Genomic DNA, 20787 nt, shown 5'->3' on the forward strand with positions numbered 1-20787 from the left:
TGGCTGGCCTACTGATATCAATCTTTTTAAAGTTGCTTACAACCATCATTTTAGGTACAGGTTATCGCTTCGTTTGTGATTATTATATTTGGTTCTTTTTAGTGGAAGCTTCCTGGCTTGTCATGGGAAGCTATGCGTCTTGAATCAATGAGGTTCATTTATTCAACAGGTTTTAGTGTCTTTGTTTAATATTTTCAAGATTCTGAACTTCTTTTTTTGTAAATGTTTATTTATATTTGAGAGAGACAGAGAGAGACAGAGCATGAGCAGCAGGGGGGCAGAGAGAGAGGGAGACACAATCTGAAGCAGGCTCCAGGATCTGATCTACCAACAGTGCCCAACACGGAGCTCAAACTCATGAACACTGAGATCATGACCTGAACCAAAGTCAGATGCTTAACAGACTGAGCCACCCAGGCGCCCCACAAAATTCTGTATTCAATAGCATAACAAGTGAGAAGTAAATGTTGCCTATCTAGGCCTTTCCTTTATCTCTGAAGTGTGATAGTCATTTGTGGGTTTGGGTTTTGGCTTCGTCCAGCAAAACGGAAGGTGGCAGAAAGGATTACTCAAGACTCCATGCAAATCAAAAGAGGTCAGGAAGACTAAGGGAAGTCTCCCGGAGGTCCTCTCAAGCTCCCATATTTATTAAGCATGCATTCAGGGAAACAATGTGCAATACATCAGTGGGCTACATGCCAGAACGAACATATCAAAAATGTGCAGAAAAGAAGCTAAGATAGGATAAAATATTCCGTGTGATACCACGGTCTAAAGATTTATGAGCATCCGCAGGACTTAACCCCTAGATATACATTAACTAGATGAGAAAAGTGTAGTGTCCCCCCCGGATATACATTAACTAGATAAGCTGTTTTCAGCATGGCCAGAAAGCAGTGTTCTGCTTTGCAATGCATTCCCTATAATCTCCTAATCCACGGTATAGCCATTAGATGTACCACAGTCATTTTTCAGTTCTTTGCTCTATTAAAACTTAGGTTTGCTGCAAATCCACTTGATATCAATAAATCCCCTAGAACTACGGACTCCGTCAGCATTCAGAAATGCAAAGGATCCATTCCCACTAATTTCAAACCTGAAAAAGAATAATTACAATTAGTTTGGGAACCACTGACAGCTGTAATCAAAAATCAAATTAAGATTCAAGTGATCCGGGACATTTTATACAAAACATTCAGCTCCGTACTCACCCATCACTATATGCTATACAAAAATATCTGCTACATTAAAGGAATAGAAGACTGAAGGTAGATACTTAATTATTATAATTATTAGTATAAACTGTAACCTTATTTAAGATAATAAGTAGAAAGGCAGATATACATATAGATATAGATAGACATGGATAAGCCATAGGTGTAGATATAAGTCTATATCTACCTACATTTATCTATCTGTATCTATATCATCTATATATCTATATCTATATCATATATTTCTATATCTATATCCATATCTATATCTATCTACATTTATCTATCTATGTCTATTTCTATCCATCTATCAGGAGAGACTGTGTTTGCTAAATCCAAAGATCTCTAGAAGTTTTTTTTTAAAGCATTTTCTTGGCATGTTTTTAGCTGGTGTTCCTTTTTGAAGGTAAGGAATAAGTTTTATATTCATTTGATGCATTTGACACATACTGAGATAGAACCCAAAGAGACTAATTGCAATCGTTTCTATTAATTTGCTCTGCTGATGATCGATTTTTCCATTTTCTGTAGTAAGTGTAATTTGTCACGTCTCACATATTTTAGTATTTAATTCATTCCATTTTTTATCTAGAACTTAATGAAATGCTAAGGCAGGAGTACACGGCTACAAAAGAAGAGTCACACAGCCCTTGTTTCCAGGGGTAGTAGTACATAAGTGAGAAAGCAACATTCACTCAATAATGGTTACCCAACTAAATAATATTGTTTATGATGGACATTTGGAAAGTTAAAGACAACTATGTGATCACTAATTCTTTAAAACAAAGAGATCTTGTATAAATACAATTAGTTCTCAAAAGGTGCAAGTAATACCTGTGGTTTGGTTTAGAATTTGCAAACGAGCTGGGGCGCCTGGGTGGCTCAGTCAGTTGAGCATCCGGCTTCAGCGCAGGTCATGATCTCACGGTCCGTGAGTTCGAGCCCCGCGTCGGGCTCTGCGCTGACAGCTCAGAGCCTGGAGCCTGTTTCAGATTCTGTGTCTCCCTCTCTCTGCCCCTCCCCCGTTCATGCTCTGTCTCTCTCTGTCTCAAAAATAAATAAACGTTAAAAAAAAAATAGAATTTGCAAATGAGTTAAATTTGCATTATCAAGAGAAGTGTTTATTAGCAAGACTCTGGCAATACAAGTAAAATAAAATAAAATAAAATAAAATAAAATAAAATAAAATAAAATAAAAAATAAAATAACAAAAAAAATCACTGTGTCATTTATTTATTTATTTACTTTTTAATGTTTATTTATTTTTCAGATAGAGATAGAAAATGAGCAGGGGAGGAGCAGAGAGAGAAGGAGACACAGAATCCTTAGCAGGCTCCCAGCTCTGAGCTGTCAGCACAGAGCCCAACGTGAGGCTCAAACCACAAACCATGAGATCATGACCCAAGACAAAGTTGGATGTTTAGCTGATGAGCCACCAGGCCCCCCTCACTGTGTGTCATTTAACAAGGTGGAAGAGGGGCGCCTGGGTGGCGCAGTCGGTTAAGCGTCCGACTTCAGCCAGGTCACGATCTCGCGGTCCGTGAGTTCGAGCCCCGCGTCGGGCTCTGGGCTGATGGCTCAGAGCCTGGAGCCTGTTTCCGGTTCTGTGTCTCCCTCTCTCTCTGCCCCTCCCCCGTTCATGCTCTGTCTCTCTCTGTCCCAAAAAATAAATAAATGTTGAAAAAAAAATTAAAAAAAAAAACAAACAAGGTGGAAGAGATATGGATTGTTCTAAGGTATGTTTCAATGTGAAAGGGCACATGTTACAGGGTGGACACTAACAAAGGCAGTTGCACGTAACAAATAGAAAGATTTCCTTGTAATAATACAACTTAAAATGATCTAAATTTGTATACAACACTGCCATAAAACCTTTCCTACTAAATTGGAAACTCACCAAGGATTGAATATGGTGCCATTGGTCCACTTCCAAGACTCTCCTTGTTTTCTGTTCAATCCGATCCAGTGCATAGAAGTTCCTGCATGCTTCCTCAAAAAATCCTTTCACAAAAAGTCAGGGCATTATCTGCTGCTGAATATTTTCGAGCATATTGCTGAACATGCTTCTCACCCCCACTATCCCATCTTTCATGATTGGCCTCCTAATCTACATGCCCTCCTGCTTCTATAGCAACAGGTAGGGATATTGAGGTTAGTTTTATCAGCAAGATTTTCACTTTGCTCTTGTACTTCCTAAATGTTTGTAAGCAATAGAGTGACTTCCACAAAGTCATTGAAATCCTCTGAGCTACACTCTCTTGGGTCATCTTTAGGGGTGATTTCTACTTCTCATTATTGAGGAGGAAAACATATTTTAATTCCTTTCTTTCAAGTTTGAACGCATAGACCACCAGTACGTTTTAGCTCCAGAGTGAATGACAAAGACCATAAACTGATATGATGTTATGTCTGTTTGGATAACAAAATTGGGAGGTGAGCACTTTCTGTAGGAACCGGCACAGAATGTTCTGTAAGGGTGACAGAGAACTAATGCTTCTATTTTGTTTTGTCCACAGGTCCTTTCTCAAAAACCAGAGGAGGGATTTCAGGGGGAAAGAGTTTAATGGAGAGTATAAGTACTGTTAAAATGGGAAAACTCAGTCATAAACTACAGTTGATCCTTGAACAACGGCACCATGCACTTGAGAATCCAAGTGTAACTCTTTTTTCAATTTTATGTATTTATGTATTTATTTGTTTAATTTTAGAGATAGAGCATGAGCAGGGAAGGGCCAGAGGGAGAGAGAGAAAGAGAGAGAATCTTAAGCAGGCTCTATGCTCAGCACAGAGCCCAATGCATGGCTTCATCTTGTGACCCTGGGATCATGACCTGAGCTGAAATCAAGAGACTGCTGCTCAACCGACTGAGCCACCCAGGCACCCCCAAGTATAACTCTTGATTCCCCCCAAACTTAACTGCTAATGGCCTACCTTTGACAGAAAGTCTTGCTGCTAATGGAAACAACTGACACATTTGGTATGCTACATACATTATGTAATTTTTTTATAACAAACTAGAGAAAGGAACTGTTATTAAAAAAAATCATAAGGAAGAGAAAATACACTTTCAGTGCCCTACTGTAATGACTGAAAATAATTTGCATGTAAGTGGACCTGTATAGTTCAAACCTGTGTTGTTCAAGGGTCAACTGTCCTTTGAGTAGATACCAGAATGAGAATATTATTGCTATTGTATGCTTTCTCATATAATCAGAAATCAGACTAACTTCTGGATGAATGTGATTTATTGCAACAAAATATATTGAGTGATGGATTTAGTTTCTCTTCTCTTGGCTCCTTGGTATTGGACCACAAACCCATTAGTCAACTTTCTTTAGAAACAAACCCTTTCCCTCACTCATGGCTCCTGCTGCCCAAGTTTCCCTTCCTTTGCCCTCTTTCACTTCTATTCATTGTCTCATTTCCTTCAAACTGTGCTATTTCCTTCAGATCCTTATCCTCAATTCCAAGAGCCATATCTTTTTTATTTGTTTTATTTTTTCCAGGCTATTCTCGGCAGAATCAAAATGTAAAAGTATTAAAACAATCTATTTAATAATCTAAAAACATTAAATAAAGACATTTAGCTATATAAACAATATGCATTGTGATTAAGGACCTAGCATGATTAGCTAATTTGTGTGGGTTCAAATCCCAGTTGACCAAGTTATGGCTCTGTGACAAAGGCTATGTTACACAACATCTCTGTGCCTCACTTTCTTCATCTTTAAAATAGGGGTACTTACGTATTTACTTCATAGACCAGGATTGAAGATCGCATGAGTTTTTATAGTTATGGTGCTTAGAACACTGTCTGGAGTATTCACTTTTATCATTTTAATTCTCTCTTAGTAACACTTAAGCACTGAAACGATTGAGAAATTTCTCCTTTTCTTACCATATCCTCTCGTGTATCAATATGAGCAAGTTCTGATCCCTGTGAACTGCAGAATCTTTTGCTGGCTGTCCAATTTTTGGTATCACTGGAAAAATAGAAACACTTTTTTCTTAATCCAATCCATTCATCCTCACATGCCATAGTTCGGGAACACTTTGAATGTTTTGTTGCTACGAAAGAAAGAAAGAAAGAAAGAAAGAAAGAAAGAAAGAAAGAAAGAATCAAAAAATAAGTTGAAGAGAGTTTCTATTCATTCTGATGAATCAGTTTCACTTTTACCCCCACAGTTTGCAGTCTCTAAAATTAAATTCACTCATGGAATGATGGATGAATTCAGTCCTTGCTGTCTGTAAAGAAAACCATTCAAGGGTTGAGCAGTCCATAGTTCATCTGATTTCCTTGGCTTCTACTCTGAAGAATGGAACTACCAGCCTCTCATAGTCTATATTGACGTCCTCCCAGAATAATGCATAAAATTTAGCACTCGACAGAGACCTAGAGGCATGAATACCATTTCGGTCTCACGGACCAGGGTAATAAAGGAAGGCTTGTCTTTCCTTACAGAAATGAATGATCCTAGACATAAAAGGACATCCAAGACAGGGAAGTAAAACTCACCATAAATGACAACAAATCACTGAAATATGAGTTAGTAAAAATTTTTTCTCCTTCACCAATATTCAGTGCCAAAGAAGCTGGAATAATGGTGAATTTATTTCTGTACAGAATGTTTTGAGAATTTTATGTTTCAAGGTTTCAGGTAAGTGATGAGTAATCAGAAAAGGATAAAGTCCCTGCCCTCCAAATGGCTGAATAAGTTAATGTAACTGGCAAAGAACCAAGTAAATGTTTAAATGTCAGGCCAAATCCAAAGCCTTCTCGCCTCACTTTGCCATGAATTTTTTTTTTTTTTTTGTAATACTTAGAGGCAGATTCAGGCTACCATAGATAGGTAATGAAATATATTGTGTTTTAATTTTTTTAAATAATCAATTAATGAATGAATGTAAAGACTTCTTATAGAAACACTTCTCTATAAATATATTAACTGTCAGATAATTAAATACCAGTAACATTACACTCCTAGGACTCTAATAGTGACAGAAAGCTATACAAAAAAAGAATATCAGGGGCGCCTGGGTGGCGCAGTCGGTTAAGCGTCCGACTTCAGCCAGGTCACGATCTCGCGGTCCGTGAGTTCGAGCCCGGCGTCAGGCTCTGGGCTGATGGCTCGGAGCCTGGAGCCTGTTTCCGATTCTGTGTCTCCCTCTCTCTCTGCCCCTCCCCCGTTCATGCTCTGTCTCTCTCTGTCCCAAAAATAAATAAAAACGTTGAAAAAAAATTTAAAAACAAAAACAAAAACAAAAAAAGAATATCAGTACTCTTGTGAATGACAAAGAAAACGAGAATAAAGAGTGCTAAGTGTTACTGGTTTTTTTATGTTTTTATTTTAGAGAGAGAGAAAGTGTGAGCAGGGGAGAGGGACAGAGGGAGAGAGAGAGAAACTTAAGCAGGCCCCACAATCAGCAGAGTCCAATGCAGGGCTTGATCCCATGACCCTGGGATCATGACCTCAGACAAAATCAAGAGTTGAATGCCCAACAGACTGAGCCACCCAGGTGCCCCAAGGGTGCTAAGTGTTACTTTAACTTAAGGCCTAAATTAAGTGCTGTATTAAGCAAAGCATACAATGGAAGATCAAGTTCTGAGACTATTAAGTCACTGCTCAGGAATTTAAAAATCTACCTTTGACTTATTCTCACAAAACGAACCAACAGTGTCCAGAAGAAAATTGTGAAAATCTTCATTTTCACAAAGCTGCTCCAACAGAGAAAATCTTGCAACAAATCACTTGTGCCATTATGACATTTTTTTTTTTACATCATAAATGTTTCCTAGAACAACTGTTAATATAACTTAATCTTGATCCAAAAGAAATTAGAGCCAAGAAATACTGAAGTTATAAAGACAATGTTGCCTGGTGGTTAAAATATCAGGAATTAGAACCAGAGAGACAAGAGTCTCCATTCTGGCTCTGGAATTTGTCATTTGTGAGAGGCAGCTTATTCACTCTGGCTTCTATTTGTGTGCCTGTAAATGGATTTCATAATTATACTTACGTCATGGCCTTGTGAGAATTAAATAAAAATAATAAGTATAGTGTATGTGATATTGGTTCTTTTTTAAACAAAAAATTTTGAGAGAGAGAAAGAATGAGTGGGGAAGGGGCAGAGGGAGAGGAAGAGAGAGGATCCCAAGCAAGGTCCGCAGTGTCAGTGCAGAACCCAATGCGGAGCTCAAACTCATGAAACCGTGAGATCATGACCTGAGCAGAAACCAAAAAGTCAGACGTTCATCTGACTGAGCCACCCAGGTGTCACTGAAATTGGTTCTTTAACTTGCACAAAGTACTCTCAATTAAAACAAACAGGACTATTATGAGGACTTTAAGAGACAAAACAAGTGAACATAAGGGAAGGGAACCGAAAGTAATATAAAAACAGGGAGGGGGACAAAACAGAAGAGACTCATAAATATGGAGAACAAACTGAGGGCTGCTGGAGGGGTTGTGGGAGGGGGGATGGGCTCAATGGGTAAGGGGCACTGAGGAATCTACTCCTGAAATCACGGTTGCACTATATGCTAAGTAATTTGGATGTAAATTTTAAAAAATAAAAAACAAACAAACAAACATTGGAAAAAAACCATGACTATTGGTGTTGTTATCTGGTGGTCATTTGAAAATTTATGATTATCTTACTCAAAGACTAAAAACTAGGGGCGCCTGGGTGGCTCAGTCGGTTGGGCGTCCAACTTCGGCTCAGGTCATGATCTGGCGGTCTGTGAGTTCGAGCCCTGCTAGGGCTCTGGGCTGATGGCTCAGAGCCTGGAGCCTGCTTCCGATTCTGTGTCTACAAGACCTTTTTATTACTCCAGGACCGAGAAATCCAAGATTAAGTCTGAGATATGTTTGGCCCTACTGTGCATGGAGAAGCATAGACAGTTTATGAGCTAAGCTACTCACCTACTATGGCAATGGCCAGTATGAGCGAGAGATACATACAAAGGTGTAACATCCAGCCTTTCTTCAATTTGTGAACTGCAAAAACAAATAAATGTGTCTTGTAAAATGTCCAGAGAAACCTAGCCTGAATATTTATTTTCGTTTATCCCTCTTTATGATAATCAATTTAAAAACTCTCATTAAAAGCATCTACATCTTAAAGTAATAAAGGATACAATGACCTTATAAAGGGCAAAGAAGAGAAGTGCCAATGACCGCTGTAGCTGTTCAGATGGGGCATCAGCAGTGGAGAGATCACTTAGACTTGGTGGAAGGAGGGAGGAAATGCAAGGTTATTTCAAAAGGTAGAAATAGTGTGAATGGTGGATGGTAATCAAGAAAGTCCAAGGTTCAACAAGAGGGCTATGATCAGACAAGTGGCTATAAAAGACAACATAAATCAACAAAATCAAAGATAGGGGAGAAAGGACAGTCATAGGATCATAGGACAGTGGAAAAATTAAGATAAATGTTTTTATTGATTCTGTAAGCAGTAGGGAGAAATTTAATGCATTTAAGCAAGGAAATGGCAGGATAAAAGCAGTAATTTGTGGTGAGCAGAATGAATTAGAGAGGCGATTTGGCATTCATGGAAATGTTAAGAGATTAAAACAAGCAGTAATACTTTTACCAGTGATCTTCTCTGACACTTACTTAGCAAATGTAGAAACAATCTGGCAAGAATGTTTTTCACTCACATGCATTTAAATATCAGGAAAAAGGATTTGGAGAGTCAGGAAGATCGTGGCAGAAGTGGGAGAGCCACGGGCTCCTCTCATTTCACAAGCGCAACTAGAAAACTGTCAAATTAGGGGCGCCCGGGTGGCTCAGTCGGTTAAGCGGCCGACTTCGGCTCAGGTCACGATCTCACGGTCCGTGAGTTCGAGCCCCGCGTCGGGCTCTGGGCTGACCGCTCAGAGCCTGGAGCCTGTTTCCGATTCTGTGTCTCCCTCTCTCTCTGACCCTCCCCCGTTCATGCTCTGTCTGTCTCTGTCTCAAAAATAAATAAACGTTAAAAAAAAGTTTAAAAAAGAAAACTGTCAAATTGTCCTACATACCTTAGAAGTTGACCTGAAGACTGACAAAACAAACTCCACAAGTAAAGGGAGAGAAGAGGCCACATTGAAGAAGGTGGGAAGACATGTTTTAAGGGAGAAATAGATGGAGGGTGCTATGGAGGGGAGGGAGTACTGGTCACAGGAAAGGGAGGGAGAGAGAGGGGAGCACATAGGAGAATGCACAAGGAGAACATCTCCCCAAAGACACTGGCTTGGAAAATGAGAGGGGCTGAATTTCATCAGTTCTTGCAACCAGTGGGGCTTAAAGCCTGGGTTTTTAAAGGTCGGGACGCTTGGCGGGCATAGAGCCTTGAGGGCACTGCGCTGCTCCTGGAGACAAGACAGGCAGACAATCTGGAGGAAGACAATGTTGAAACTGTGATTGCAAGAATGCAGGGGCACACAAAGGGGAGATTATTTACACTTCTCAGAACTCATTACTGAGAGTCAACATTCATAGGAACAAAGATGCTGGTGTGTGCCCCTCCCCACGCCCCCAGCCCCTCAGCATAAAGACAGAGCCATCTGCAAGAAACAATGCAATGCCAACATTGTCCGCCTGACTTATTTACATCAAGTCCCACACCCCTGAACTCTGGCAGGACTGCCCTTCCTAGTCATGCTTACATCAGTCCCAGGGCACCGGTCCCCTCCTAGAGAAGATCAGCACAAATGCCTGCCCAGACCACATCTCCTGACCAGAGAGTTCTGCAGGGCCTCCGTTCTGGTGCGGGTGGTGACGGGTCTCATTTCACAGCAGACTAGAGCACACATAGTTAAAACTCACCACATTCAGGCCAGCGACCAAACACTGCCCACAGTAGGGAAGGAGAGCCCCTGCAAAACACAACAGCAGAGCACATGCGGCACAAACCAGGGATCCTCCCTGAAGCATCAGGCCCTGGACGTTACATGACTCCTTCTTCATAAAGCCACTATTTTTAGGAGCAGGAGACACGACCGGCTTTTCGAACACAAAGAAGAAAGCAGAGACTTACACAAAACGCCAAATGAAAGAACAAGGTAAGGCCACTGCCAGACATCTAAGTGAAACAGATACAAGTAACATGCTTGATACAGAATTTAGAGCAACAACTATAACAATATTCAACTGGATTTGAGAAGAAAAAAAAAAAAAAAGGAAGACATCAGTGGGACCCTTGCCACAGAAATCAAAGAGTCAAAAAAGTATCAGAGATGAAGAGTGCAATACGCAAGATTGGACACAGGCTTGATTCAATGAGCAGCAGGCTGGAAGAAGCAGAGGACTGAATTAGTGACCTAGAAGACAAAATAATGGAAAATAATGAAGTTGAACAATAGCGAGAAAGAGAATTATGGAAAATGAGAATAGGCTTAGGGAACTCAGTGACTCCACCAAAAGTAATATCATTTGTATTATAGGAGTCCCAGAGAAGAGAGAACAGATGGCATAAAACTTATTTGAAGAGATAACAGCTAAAAACTTCCTTAATCTGGGGAAGGAAACAGACATCCAGATCTAGGAGGCACAGAGAAATCCCATCAAAATTAACAAAAGCAGGCCAACAACAAAGCCCATTGTAATTAAACTTGCAAAATACAGTGCAAAGAAAAAATCTTAAAAGCACCAAGACAAAAGAAGTCCTTAACTTACAAGGGAAGAACCTTAAGGCTAGATTCAGATCTCTCCAGGACAAACTTGGAAACCAGAAAGGAAGGGCATGATACGTTCCACACGCTGACTAGGAAAAATCTGCAGCCAAGAATACTCTATCCAGCAAGGCTATCATTTGGAGTAGGAGAGATAAGGATTTCCCAGATACACAAAAACTAAAGGAGTTCATGACCACAAACCAGCCCTGCAAGAAATACTAAAGCAGACTCTTTAAATGCTAAGGAGAGGGGCGCCTGGGTGGCGCAGTGGGTTAAGCGTCCGACTTCAGCCAGGTCACGATCTCGCGGTCCGTGAGTTCGAGCCCCGCGTCGGGCTCTGGGCTGATGGCTCAGAGCCTGGAGCCTGTTTCCGATTCTGTGTCTCCCTCTCTCTCTGCCCCTCCCCCGTTCATGCTCTGTCTCTCTCTGTCCCAAAAATAAAATAAACGTTGAAAAAAAAAATAAAATAAATGCAAAGGAGAGACCAAAAGTGACAAAGACAAGAAAGGATCAGAAAAAATCTCTAGAAACAATTACAAAACAAGTAATAAAATGGCAATAAATACATATCTATCAACAATTATTTTGAATGTAAGTAGACTAAATGCTTCCGAAATATATAAAGAACTTATATAACTCAACCTCCCCTCCAAAAAAACCCTAATAATCCACTTTAAAAATGGACAGAAGACATGAATAGACAATTTCCCAAAGAAGACGTCCAGATGGCAAACGGACACATGAAAAGATGCTCAACATCAATGATCCCCAGGGGAATGCAAATCAAAACTGCAATGAGACATCACCTCACTCTGTCAGAACGTGCTAAAATGAATGACACAGGAAACCGCAGGTGTGGGCAAGGATGCAGAGGAAGGGGACCCCTCTTACGGGGTCGGCGGGAATGCAAGCTGGCACAGCCACTCTGGAAAACAGTGGCATAAAAAGAATGAAAGCTATTTATTTATTTATTTTTTATTTTTATTAAAAAACATTTTTTTTTTACATGTATTTATTTTTGAGAGCCAGAGAGAGCCAGAGCACACGTGGGGGCGGGGCGGAGAGAGAAGGGGACACAGAATCGGAAGCAGGCTCCAGGCTCGGAGGTTTCACCCACTGAGCCACCCAGGCACCCCTGGGCTGGGCTTTTCAACAAAAAGATTCATAAGGGAAAAACAAGGTACTGACCCATCACATGGGAGAAGCCAAAACGAAGCGGAAATCCAAGGGGATTTTAGAAAGCCAGCCTACTTAGCATCTTCCACAATGAACAATACTTTTGGAGAGAAGTAACAGCAGAAGCAAAAGCAGGTTTAGTCTTCTTCCAAAGGTGGCGCTCTGTGGGAAGCTAATGGAGTACGGGTTGCTTTCCAGGGGCTGATAAGAATTGGTGTAGTGAAAGGAGAATTTATATCTTTAGGTGGAAAAGGTGGAGTAGGGTGAGTTTCTCCCGTGTTCATTGCTTCCTGATTGCTTTCGGTGCAGAATATTTTTTACGTCGAAGAGACATATTTGGGGATACGCATTCTGGTTTCCTTCAGTTTCATGATCCCAGCAAAAGGGAGAAAGGTGTCTTTTTAAAAAAAAACTGCTTATTTATTTATTTCTGAGAGAAAGAGGGAGAAAGAGCACAAGTGGAGGATGAGCAGCGACAGAGAGAGAAAAGCCCAAGCGGGCTTCCTGCTGCCAGCGGGGGCCGGAAGCGGGGCTCGATCTCACGCACCGTGAGACCACGACCTGAGCCGAATGTAAGAGTTGGTTGCTCAACCCAGGTGCACAGGTGCCCTTTCCACATTTACTTTAATTATTTCTTTTTTCACGTTTCGTTTTGGCATTTTATCTCTCCCCCAAATCTATTGATTCTCTGTTATCTAAGTTGATAAATGCATGGGTATTTCACTTTGTTAGGACTGCCCTAATGAGGCACCACAGACTGGGTGGCTTAAGCAACAGATATTTATTGTGTCTCATTTCTGGAGGCTGGAAGTCTGAAACTAAGGTGTTGGTGGGGTTGGTTCTTTGTGGGGGCTGTAAGGAAAGGATCTGTTCTAGGCTTTTTTTTTTTTTTTTTTTTGGCTTATAGTTATCACTATGTCGATAGGGCATTATCCCTGTATGTGAGTCTATCTCCAAATTTCCCCTTTTATTTTTTATTTTTATTTTTATTTTTTTTTCAACGTTTATTTATTTTTGGGACAGAGAGAGACAGAGCATGAACGGGGGAGGGGCAGAGAGAGAGGGAGACACAGAATCGGAAGCAGGCTCCAGGCTCTGAGCCATCAGCCCAGAGCCCGACGTAGGGCTCGAACTCCCGGACCACGAGATCGTGACCTGGCTGAAGTCGGACGCTTAACCGACTGCGCCACCCAGGCGCCCCCAAATTTCCTCTTTTAATAAGGACATCAGTCATAATGGGTTGGGGTCCACCCCCACTGACTTCATTTTAATTTAATAAAGACTCGATCTCCAAATGAGATCACAGTCTGAGATACTGGGGGTTTGGATGCCAACCTATGAGTTTGTGGGGGGCAGAATTCAACCTGTAACAACTGATGAATCATTTTCAAAATATTTCATTAAATTTTCATATTTATGGTTTTTAAATGTTTATTTATTTGTGAGAGAGAGATAGAGAGAGCAGGGGATGGGGTAGAGAGGGAGGGAGAGAGAGAATCCCAGGCAACTCGGTGCTGTCTGTGTAGAGTCTGACTCTGGGCTTGAACCCACGAACTGTAAGATCATGACCTGAACTGAAATCAAGAGTCAGATGCTTAACTGCCTGAGCCATCCAGGCACCCCCTAATGCCAATTTTAATTTTGTGTTTGGCTCTCTCTTTTTTGTTATTTTTTAACCTTTATTCATGTTTTTGAGAGACAGAGGCAGTGAAAGTAGGGGAAGAACAGAGAGAGAGGGAGACACGGAATCCGAAGCAGGCTCTAGGCTCTGAGTTGTCAGCACAGAGCCCGACGTGGGTCTCAAACTCATGGACCGTGAAACCAGGCACCCCATAATTCTATGTTTGGCTTTCTTTTTTTTTTTTTAATTTTTTTTTTCAACGTTTATTTATTTTTGGGACAGAGAGAGACAGAGCATGAACGGGGGAGGGGCAGAGAGAGAGGGAGACACAGAATCGGAAACAGGTTCCAGGCTCTGAGCCATCAGCCCAGAGCCCGACGCGGGGCTCGAACTCATGGACCGCGATATCGTGACCTGGCTGAAGTCTTGGACGCTTAACCGACTGCGCCACCCAGGCGCCCCTGGCTTTCTTTAACTTATCCTCCATTTCATCTCTCTCTCTCTCTCTCTCTGTGTCTCTCTCTCTCCATCTCTCCTTCTCAGATCCTCCTTCTCTTACTCTCTTGAGTTGGCATTTCTACTTACATTTCATATCGCTCAGCTTTTCTTTTGTATTTTCCATTTTGTTTTCTTTTCTACTGTGTTTTAGACTAATTCATTCTTAATGGCATCAATTCTACTGATCAACTCTACAAAATGTCCTTTATTTCAAATATATTTCCATGCTTAATATTTCCACTTGGTTTTCCTAATCTTGTTGAATGTTTTTATTATGTTTTAATTCTCATAATAACTCTTCGATTTTTCTTCTTGGAATATTCTAGGAGTTATTGCGTTTTAGAGGGGTTACCTTTTCAGGTCCCCAGCTACTTTACATGTTCTCCAGGTGTCAGTGACCTCATATAGTATCATGACCGAAGGCCAATTTTTTTTTAATTTTTTTTTAACGTTATTTATTTTTGAGACAGAGAGAGACAGAGCATGAACAGGGGAGGAGCAGAGAGAGAGGGAGACACAGAATCCGAAACAGGCTCCAGGCTCTGAGCTGTCAGCACAGAGCCCGACGCGGGGCTCGAACTCACGGACCGTGAGATCATGACCTGAGCCGAAGTCGGATGCTCAACCGACCGAGCCACCCAGGCGCCCCTGAAGGCCAATGTTTTAATTTGAGGAGACATCATGACCTTGGAGTGCAAGACTGTGAGTTATAAACACAACAGACTACTGTCAGCAGCCCCTTTCTGTTTCTACCTCACAGAAAAGCTTCTCTGGTCCAGAATTCAACCTTAAAGGCTATGAAAAAAGCAGTACTTGGAGAAGGCCATCTTTTTACATTATAATCCCAATCCATGGGGTTTGTGAGGAGAGGAAATAGAAGAATTAATATAATAAGGTTCCTGGCTAGCTTGCAAGGGTACTATTTTAAAATGCAATCTAGGGGCGCCTGGGTGGCTCAGTCGGTTAAGCGTCCAACTTCGGCTCAGGTCATGATCTCACGGTCCGTGAGTTCGAGCCCCGCGTCGGGCTCTGGGCTGACAGCTCAGAGCCTGGAGCCTGTTTTAGATTCTGTGTCTCCCTCTCTCTCTGACCCTCCCCCGTTCATGCTCTGTCTCTCTCTGTCCCAAAAATAAATAAATAAACATTGAAAAAAAATTAAAAAAAAAAAAAAAGAAGATAATCAGGGATATGAAGGTAGCATGGGAGAGTGCTTAAGATTTCAGTGTATTGCTTCATCCATCTGTGTGTAAGGCCAGATATGCATAAGTGTGTATATATACGCAGAGTTACCTTTTCCTAAGCACTGAATGCTTATCGGGCAATGAACCAGATACTCTTCACGGAAAACCTGACTCATTCCTCATAACAACGTCCGTGAGACAAGATGAATTATCCTTGTTTTATAAATGCAGACACTGATGCTCAGAGAGACTAATGATTTCATCCGAGGTCATTGCAGTACTATAAAAACAATCACTTATTTGTACTTAGTGGTTTCGGTCCTCTGGCTTTTTAATTGTTCTTGTGCCCTATGTCTTTTTGTATTTTTCTGGTTTGATTTTGTTTCCTGTGAATTCATTTCGGGAGACGCGTCGCAATCATTTTAAAATTTTTACGTCTGCAAATTTGCTCAAACATCTGCTAGACTGGGTGAAAAACCTGAATGAAAACCCCTTTATGCACGTGAAGAAGTTGCACTATTCTCTTTACGCAGCTGCTGTCCCTGATGAGAAACTTACCATCCAGAGGAGGATTTTCGGTTTCTTGGGGTTCATCCGGTGTGTGTGTTTTCCTTCTCTTTGAAGGCTTCCAAGATTTCCTCTTTGTATGTGATGTTTTGCAATTCAGTAGCAGTTATCAAATTACCAAAAACATCCTTTTAATCTTTCTGCTCATCACTGTGCATGCTTTTTCCAATTTGAGGAGCATAGGTTTCTTCTCTTATGATACTTTTTCTTCTGCTACTGCTAAAAATAACCCCGTCCCTTTATACTTCACTCTTTCTGGGACTCCTCTGTGTACCACGCCCCTAAACTTTCTACTTATCACTTCCATTTATTGTTGTGCTATTTTTCTTTTTTAATGCTTATTTTTGAGAGAGAGAGAGAGAGAGAGAGAGAGAGAGAGAGAGAGAGAGAGACAAAGTGTGAGCGGGGGAGGGGCAGAGAGAGAGGGAGACACAGAATCTGAACCAAGTTCCAGGCTCTGGGTTGTCAGCACAGTGACCTGAAACTCACTAACCTTGAGATCATGACCTGAGCCGAAGTCGGACGCTTGACCAGCTAAGCCATCCACGTGTCCCACTATTTTTCTTTCTCTCTCTTTTATTAAATTTATTTTGAGAGAGAGGGCGGGTGGGGAATCCCAAGCAGACTCCACAGGGTCAGTGCAGAGCCCAACGCGGAGCTCCAACTCAGGAACCGTGAGACATGACCTGAGCCATGATCAAGTCAATCTGATGATTAACTGACTGAGCCACCCAGGTGCCCCTGTTTTGTTAGTTTTCAATGATATCAAAGGGAATTATTCAGCGTCATAAGGACACAAAATCTATCTGATAAGAAAAATTAGTTATTCTATTAGCAATCCATTCTTGAACAAATTCCTTAGTGGATGAGACAATGGCAATCCGCAGATATCTGCTTCCACCCTTAAAAAAAAATAACTGAGGAAAGTTCGGAGGTAGGGGAAAGACAGAGATTTGGGAAATCAACATAAGGGACTGCTAGAAAGCCCTTTGGAGATCTAAGGCTAGTTTATACATGTGAGCGGTGTGTGTGTGCATGAGTGTGCACGAATGCTAAGAGTGATAAGGCTCAGGGCTTGCATTTGGGAGATACAGCAGCGTAAGGCTACAAAAAAGAAAATATGTTCAAGGCAAGTTTTGGATTTCTGCTTTTGCTTCCTTCCCTCTGGCCTTCGGACAATTATTACATTTTCTGGTGCTCAAGAAATCACCCAGGACTCCCGAGGGTGCGTGATGAGTGCTCAAAAGCCATGCTGAAAAGAAAAGACTGAATTTATTTTATTGTGGTAAAAAACAAAATAAAATTTAGCCTTTGACCTGCTTTTAAGTGAATAATACATTGCATTTGCTAAAGACACTTCTAATTAAAATTGCTCGGAATTGAAACAGACCGCTTTGCAAGATAGAGATGCTATCACTACAAGTATTCTGGCGTAGAAATTTCTGCCAGAAATGTTGTAGCTAGAAATGTCACACGAAGTGAGAAGTTTTATTAAGTGACTACTGAAGTCTCCTCCACTTTTAAGATTACTAGATTTGTTTATTAAGAGACTCGCTGGATAGCTGCTGTCGGAATTCATACCGGTAAACTGCAGAAATGATTTGTTTCTCTTCACTGTCTTTTTCATGAAGTTTTGAAAGGTTTCCTATTCCGATCATGCAATTTGGCAAAAACGGCTCACTCATGTTGTCTAACAGAAACCCTATCAATTGTCGTGAATGGTGGCGTTTTGTTTCATTTCATTGTGCCTCATTGTCATTTGTTAGTTTGCCTGTTTGCATTTCAATCCAGTTAAAATTAGCATAATTTTTAGGCTCAGTCAATCCTTACACTTCAAAAGCCCTTTTCAGCCCTAATAAGTATCTTCAAGCCATCTTCCAGATTTTCTCAACTTTTATCCAGATGATGTTGGGGAAACAATAAAGACACTGGACACTGAACGATTCTGAAAATCCCCCTGACCCAAGCAGAAACATTTAGAAATATCTTCACTCACTTTAGCAAGACATCAGCTACTTCAATCCATCCGTGGTCTGTGCTAGTTGAGAGAGTGAATGCAATCTCCGTTACAGGATTGGGCAAAACTGTGGCAAATAACTTTTCTCTGTTGTAAGAGTACATTTAAAAAAAAACCCTTTTTGGGGCGCCTGGGTGGCGCAGTCGGTTAGGCGTCCAACTTCAGCCAGGTCACGATCTCTGGGTCCGTGAGTTCAAGCCCCGCGTCAGGCTCTGGGCTGATGGCTCAGAGCCTGGAGCCTGTTTCCGATTCTGTGTCTCCCTCTCTCTCTGCCCCTCCCCCGTTCATGCTCCGTCTCTCTCTGTCCCAAAAATAAATAAAAACGTGGAAAAAAATTTAAAATAAATAAAATAAAATAAAAAAACCCCTTTTTATTGGCATATAATGCACACACCATAAAATTCACCCCAAATATTTTCATTCTCACAAGCTTATGCTCACTCTCTTACAGATATAAAACTCCACACATTCTCCCCAATCTTGCATTACTTTACAGAGCTGCTTCCTCTACCTCATAAACTTGAGTAGTTTTCCTCCCTTAGGAAAGAGTTCGGCATTTTTAGACTGTCCTATATTTTGTTTTTTATTGATTTTCCCTTCATTCTCCGTCACCCAAGGAAACTTACTTTGCCTGCATATCCGGTTACCATGCCTTGACTCACGCAGCTCTGGGGTGATCATGGCATCTGTGATTGATCCAGATCAACAGGAGAGAACTAGATTGATCCAGATCAACAGGAGAGAACTAGAAGGCTACCTCATACATCGCTAACAAAGAAAAAGAATCAGCAGGCTTTTATGTCCAACTGTAGTGGAAAAATTGGCAATGCTCATTTGAACCAAGGAGAAGTGGTATGACTAAACTGTCAAACCAGTTCAGACCAGAGATAAAAATAGATTCATTAGGATAAGTGGGTAGTTGACTCATCCATAATAAGCAAAGGAGTGTCATGAAATTGGCAAAATATTTTTGTCCTTAAAGAATAAAAATATCCTATGTGGCATATTGAGTGGAACACATGGAAAATAATATCCATCGCCTTATAGCACTCTATATTTCTTTCTTGGAATTATCTCATTTCTCATCTTTATAGAAAGCCAAATCATTAATAGTTATTACCTACACACACACATTCAGTCTATATGGGTTCAAATGCAGTTATTACTTGTGTGACATTTAGAAAGCTATTTAAACTCTGATGCTCAGTTCTCCCTTCTGTAAAATTGAGAGCAAAATTCTACTTACCTGTAGGAATGTTACAGTGATCAAATGAGGTTATACATGGAGAATGCTTACAATAATCATTGCCTGGCATTATGCCTGGCATTTTTCTTTCTTTTTTTTTTCTTTCCTTCTTTTTTCTTTTTCTTTCTTTCTTTCTTTCTTTCTTTCTTTCTTTCTTTCTTTCTTTCTTTCTTTCTTTCTCTTCCTTCCCCTCTCTTTCCTTTCTTTTCTTTCTCTCTTTCTCTATCATTTATCATCTATTTCTATCTATCTATCTATCCATTGTCTATCTATCCATTATCTATCTATCTATCTATCTATCTATCTATCATCTATTTCTATCTACCCATCTATCCACACACACACACACACACACACACACACACACATTCTGGTACGTGTATCACTTTAAAACCTACTTATGAATTATAGCATATGTATGAACTAAAATAGAACTATATATTCCTCGAAGATTTTGTGTATGAAGCTGTATTATGTTTTTAAAAATTTATACCTTGAAGTCATTCACTGGTTGGAGCACTGATCCACTTACTGGTTAGAGTCAGTATGTTTCTCTGGATTTGTTACATAAATTTGCCCAATTATGACAACCAAAATGTGTGCCTGTCTCAGCTCTCTGTGCAGAGCCATTCCTGTGTTCATTCCTGTAAGACTGAGAAGCTTATCTACAGACCCTAGCAGACATCCCCTCAGTTTTATTTAATCACGCTGGAGGCTTGAATACCTTCAGCATGGTTGGTCCATGCCTTCTGGACTTTTGGAAAGAGCCATTTTTGGCATCATGAAGACCTGATTCTAATCTTGGGTCCAGAATTTGCTAGTTGTTTTGACTACTGGAAAGTTACACGAACTCCCTTCATTGGCTTCCTTTATAGGTCTTGCGGAAACACATACTTTCCTCATTTTGCTTGGAAGTCTATTAAATGAGATGGCATGAAGTATACTGGACACAGAAAGGACATGGTAGACATTCAGTGAACTTGAACAACTTTTCTCCCCTTACATGCTCCCTTTCAACCTTGCACACACGTATATTAAAGCACCTCACATTTTGCTTTGCAATTACTGTTTCTTTTTCTCCTCCAAGCCTGACAGAGGCAATCGAGTAGTTTAACAAAACCTACAAATAATCGAAGCTTTCGTTTGCTCATTTGTTTAAGAAAAATTTGAGAAAATTTCTTCTGAGAATATTTCATCACTCATTGCGTTTGTAAATGTAAAAGGAAAGAAAATATAGACTAAAGTAGTAAGATGTGCACAGATTTATAATGAAAACTAGAATGTTGACTCTCTCCCTCTGCCCCTCAGATTCCTATTTAAATATGATCTGGGATCTAGGGGCACCTGGGTGGGTGGCTCAGTGAGTTAAGCGTCTGACTCTCAGTTTGAGCTCAGGTCACAATCTCACGGTTTCATGGGTTCAAGCCCCATGGTGGGCTCTGTGTTGACAGTCTGCTTGGGATTCTCTCTCCCTCTCTCCTGCCCCTCCCCCCCCACCCTTGCACTGTCTTTCAAAAATAAACTTTAAAAAATACATATGATCTGGGCTCTAAATCCCATAGATTTGTGAAAGATAGATTTCCATGATTTCTTCAAGTCACAAGGGCATCTT

The 20787-nt window shown here is 40.7% G+C and overlaps 1 protein-coding gene across 5 annotated transcripts; it reads right to left on the reverse strand.

The window, feature by feature from the left end:
- Positions 1-580: 580 nt before the first annotated feature.
- On the reverse strand, positions 581-19344 carry CLEC2A (C-type lectin domain family 2 member A). Of its 5 annotated transcripts, none has more exons than XM_019834487.3 (5): positions 18556-19331; positions 8138-8212; positions 5113-5282; positions 3112-3215; positions 581-1096 (listed from the first exon to the last, which is right to left on the reverse strand). In XM_019834487.3, the coding sequence occupies exons 1-5, from the start codon at positions 18608-18610 to the stop codon at positions 988-990; spliced, it is 513 nt and encodes a 170-aa protein (XP_019690046.2). In that variant the 5' UTR covers positions 18611-19331; the 3' UTR covers positions 581-987. The 5 variants fall into 5 exon arrangements, with proteins under 5 accessions (XP_019690046.2, XP_019690052.2, XP_044917287.1 ...); XM_019834493.2 differs by having other exon boundaries at positions 5113-5197; positions 18556-18587; XM_045061352.1 differs by lacking the exon at positions 18556-19331 and adding an exon at positions 15904-16265.
- Between the last annotated feature and the right edge of the window lie 1443 nt (positions 19345-20787).

Source organism: Felis catus, chromosome B4, assembly GCF_018350175.1.
Source record: "Felis catus isolate Fca126 chromosome B4, F.catus_Fca126_mat1.0, whole genome shotgun sequence".
Lineage (NCBI taxonomy): Eukaryota > Metazoa > Chordata > Mammalia > Carnivora > Felidae > Felis > Felis catus.

What these genes read in the sequence shown, in the direction of transcription:
- CLEC2A (XM_019834487.3), bottom strand. Translation starts at nt 18,610, where the DNA reads ATGATCACCCCAGAGCTGCGTGAGTCAAGGCATGGTAACCGGATATGC. An exon ending in TAACCGGATATGCAGGCAAA is followed by an intron (nt 8,213 to 18,555) that starts GTAAGTTTCCTT and finishes TTGTTTTTGCAG; the next exon opens with TTCACAAATTGAAGAAAGGC. An exon ending in TTGATACACGAGAGGATATG is followed by an intron (nt 3,216 to 5,112) that starts GTAAGAAAAGGA and finishes TTTTTGTGAAAG; the next exon opens with GATTTTTTGAGGAAGCATGC.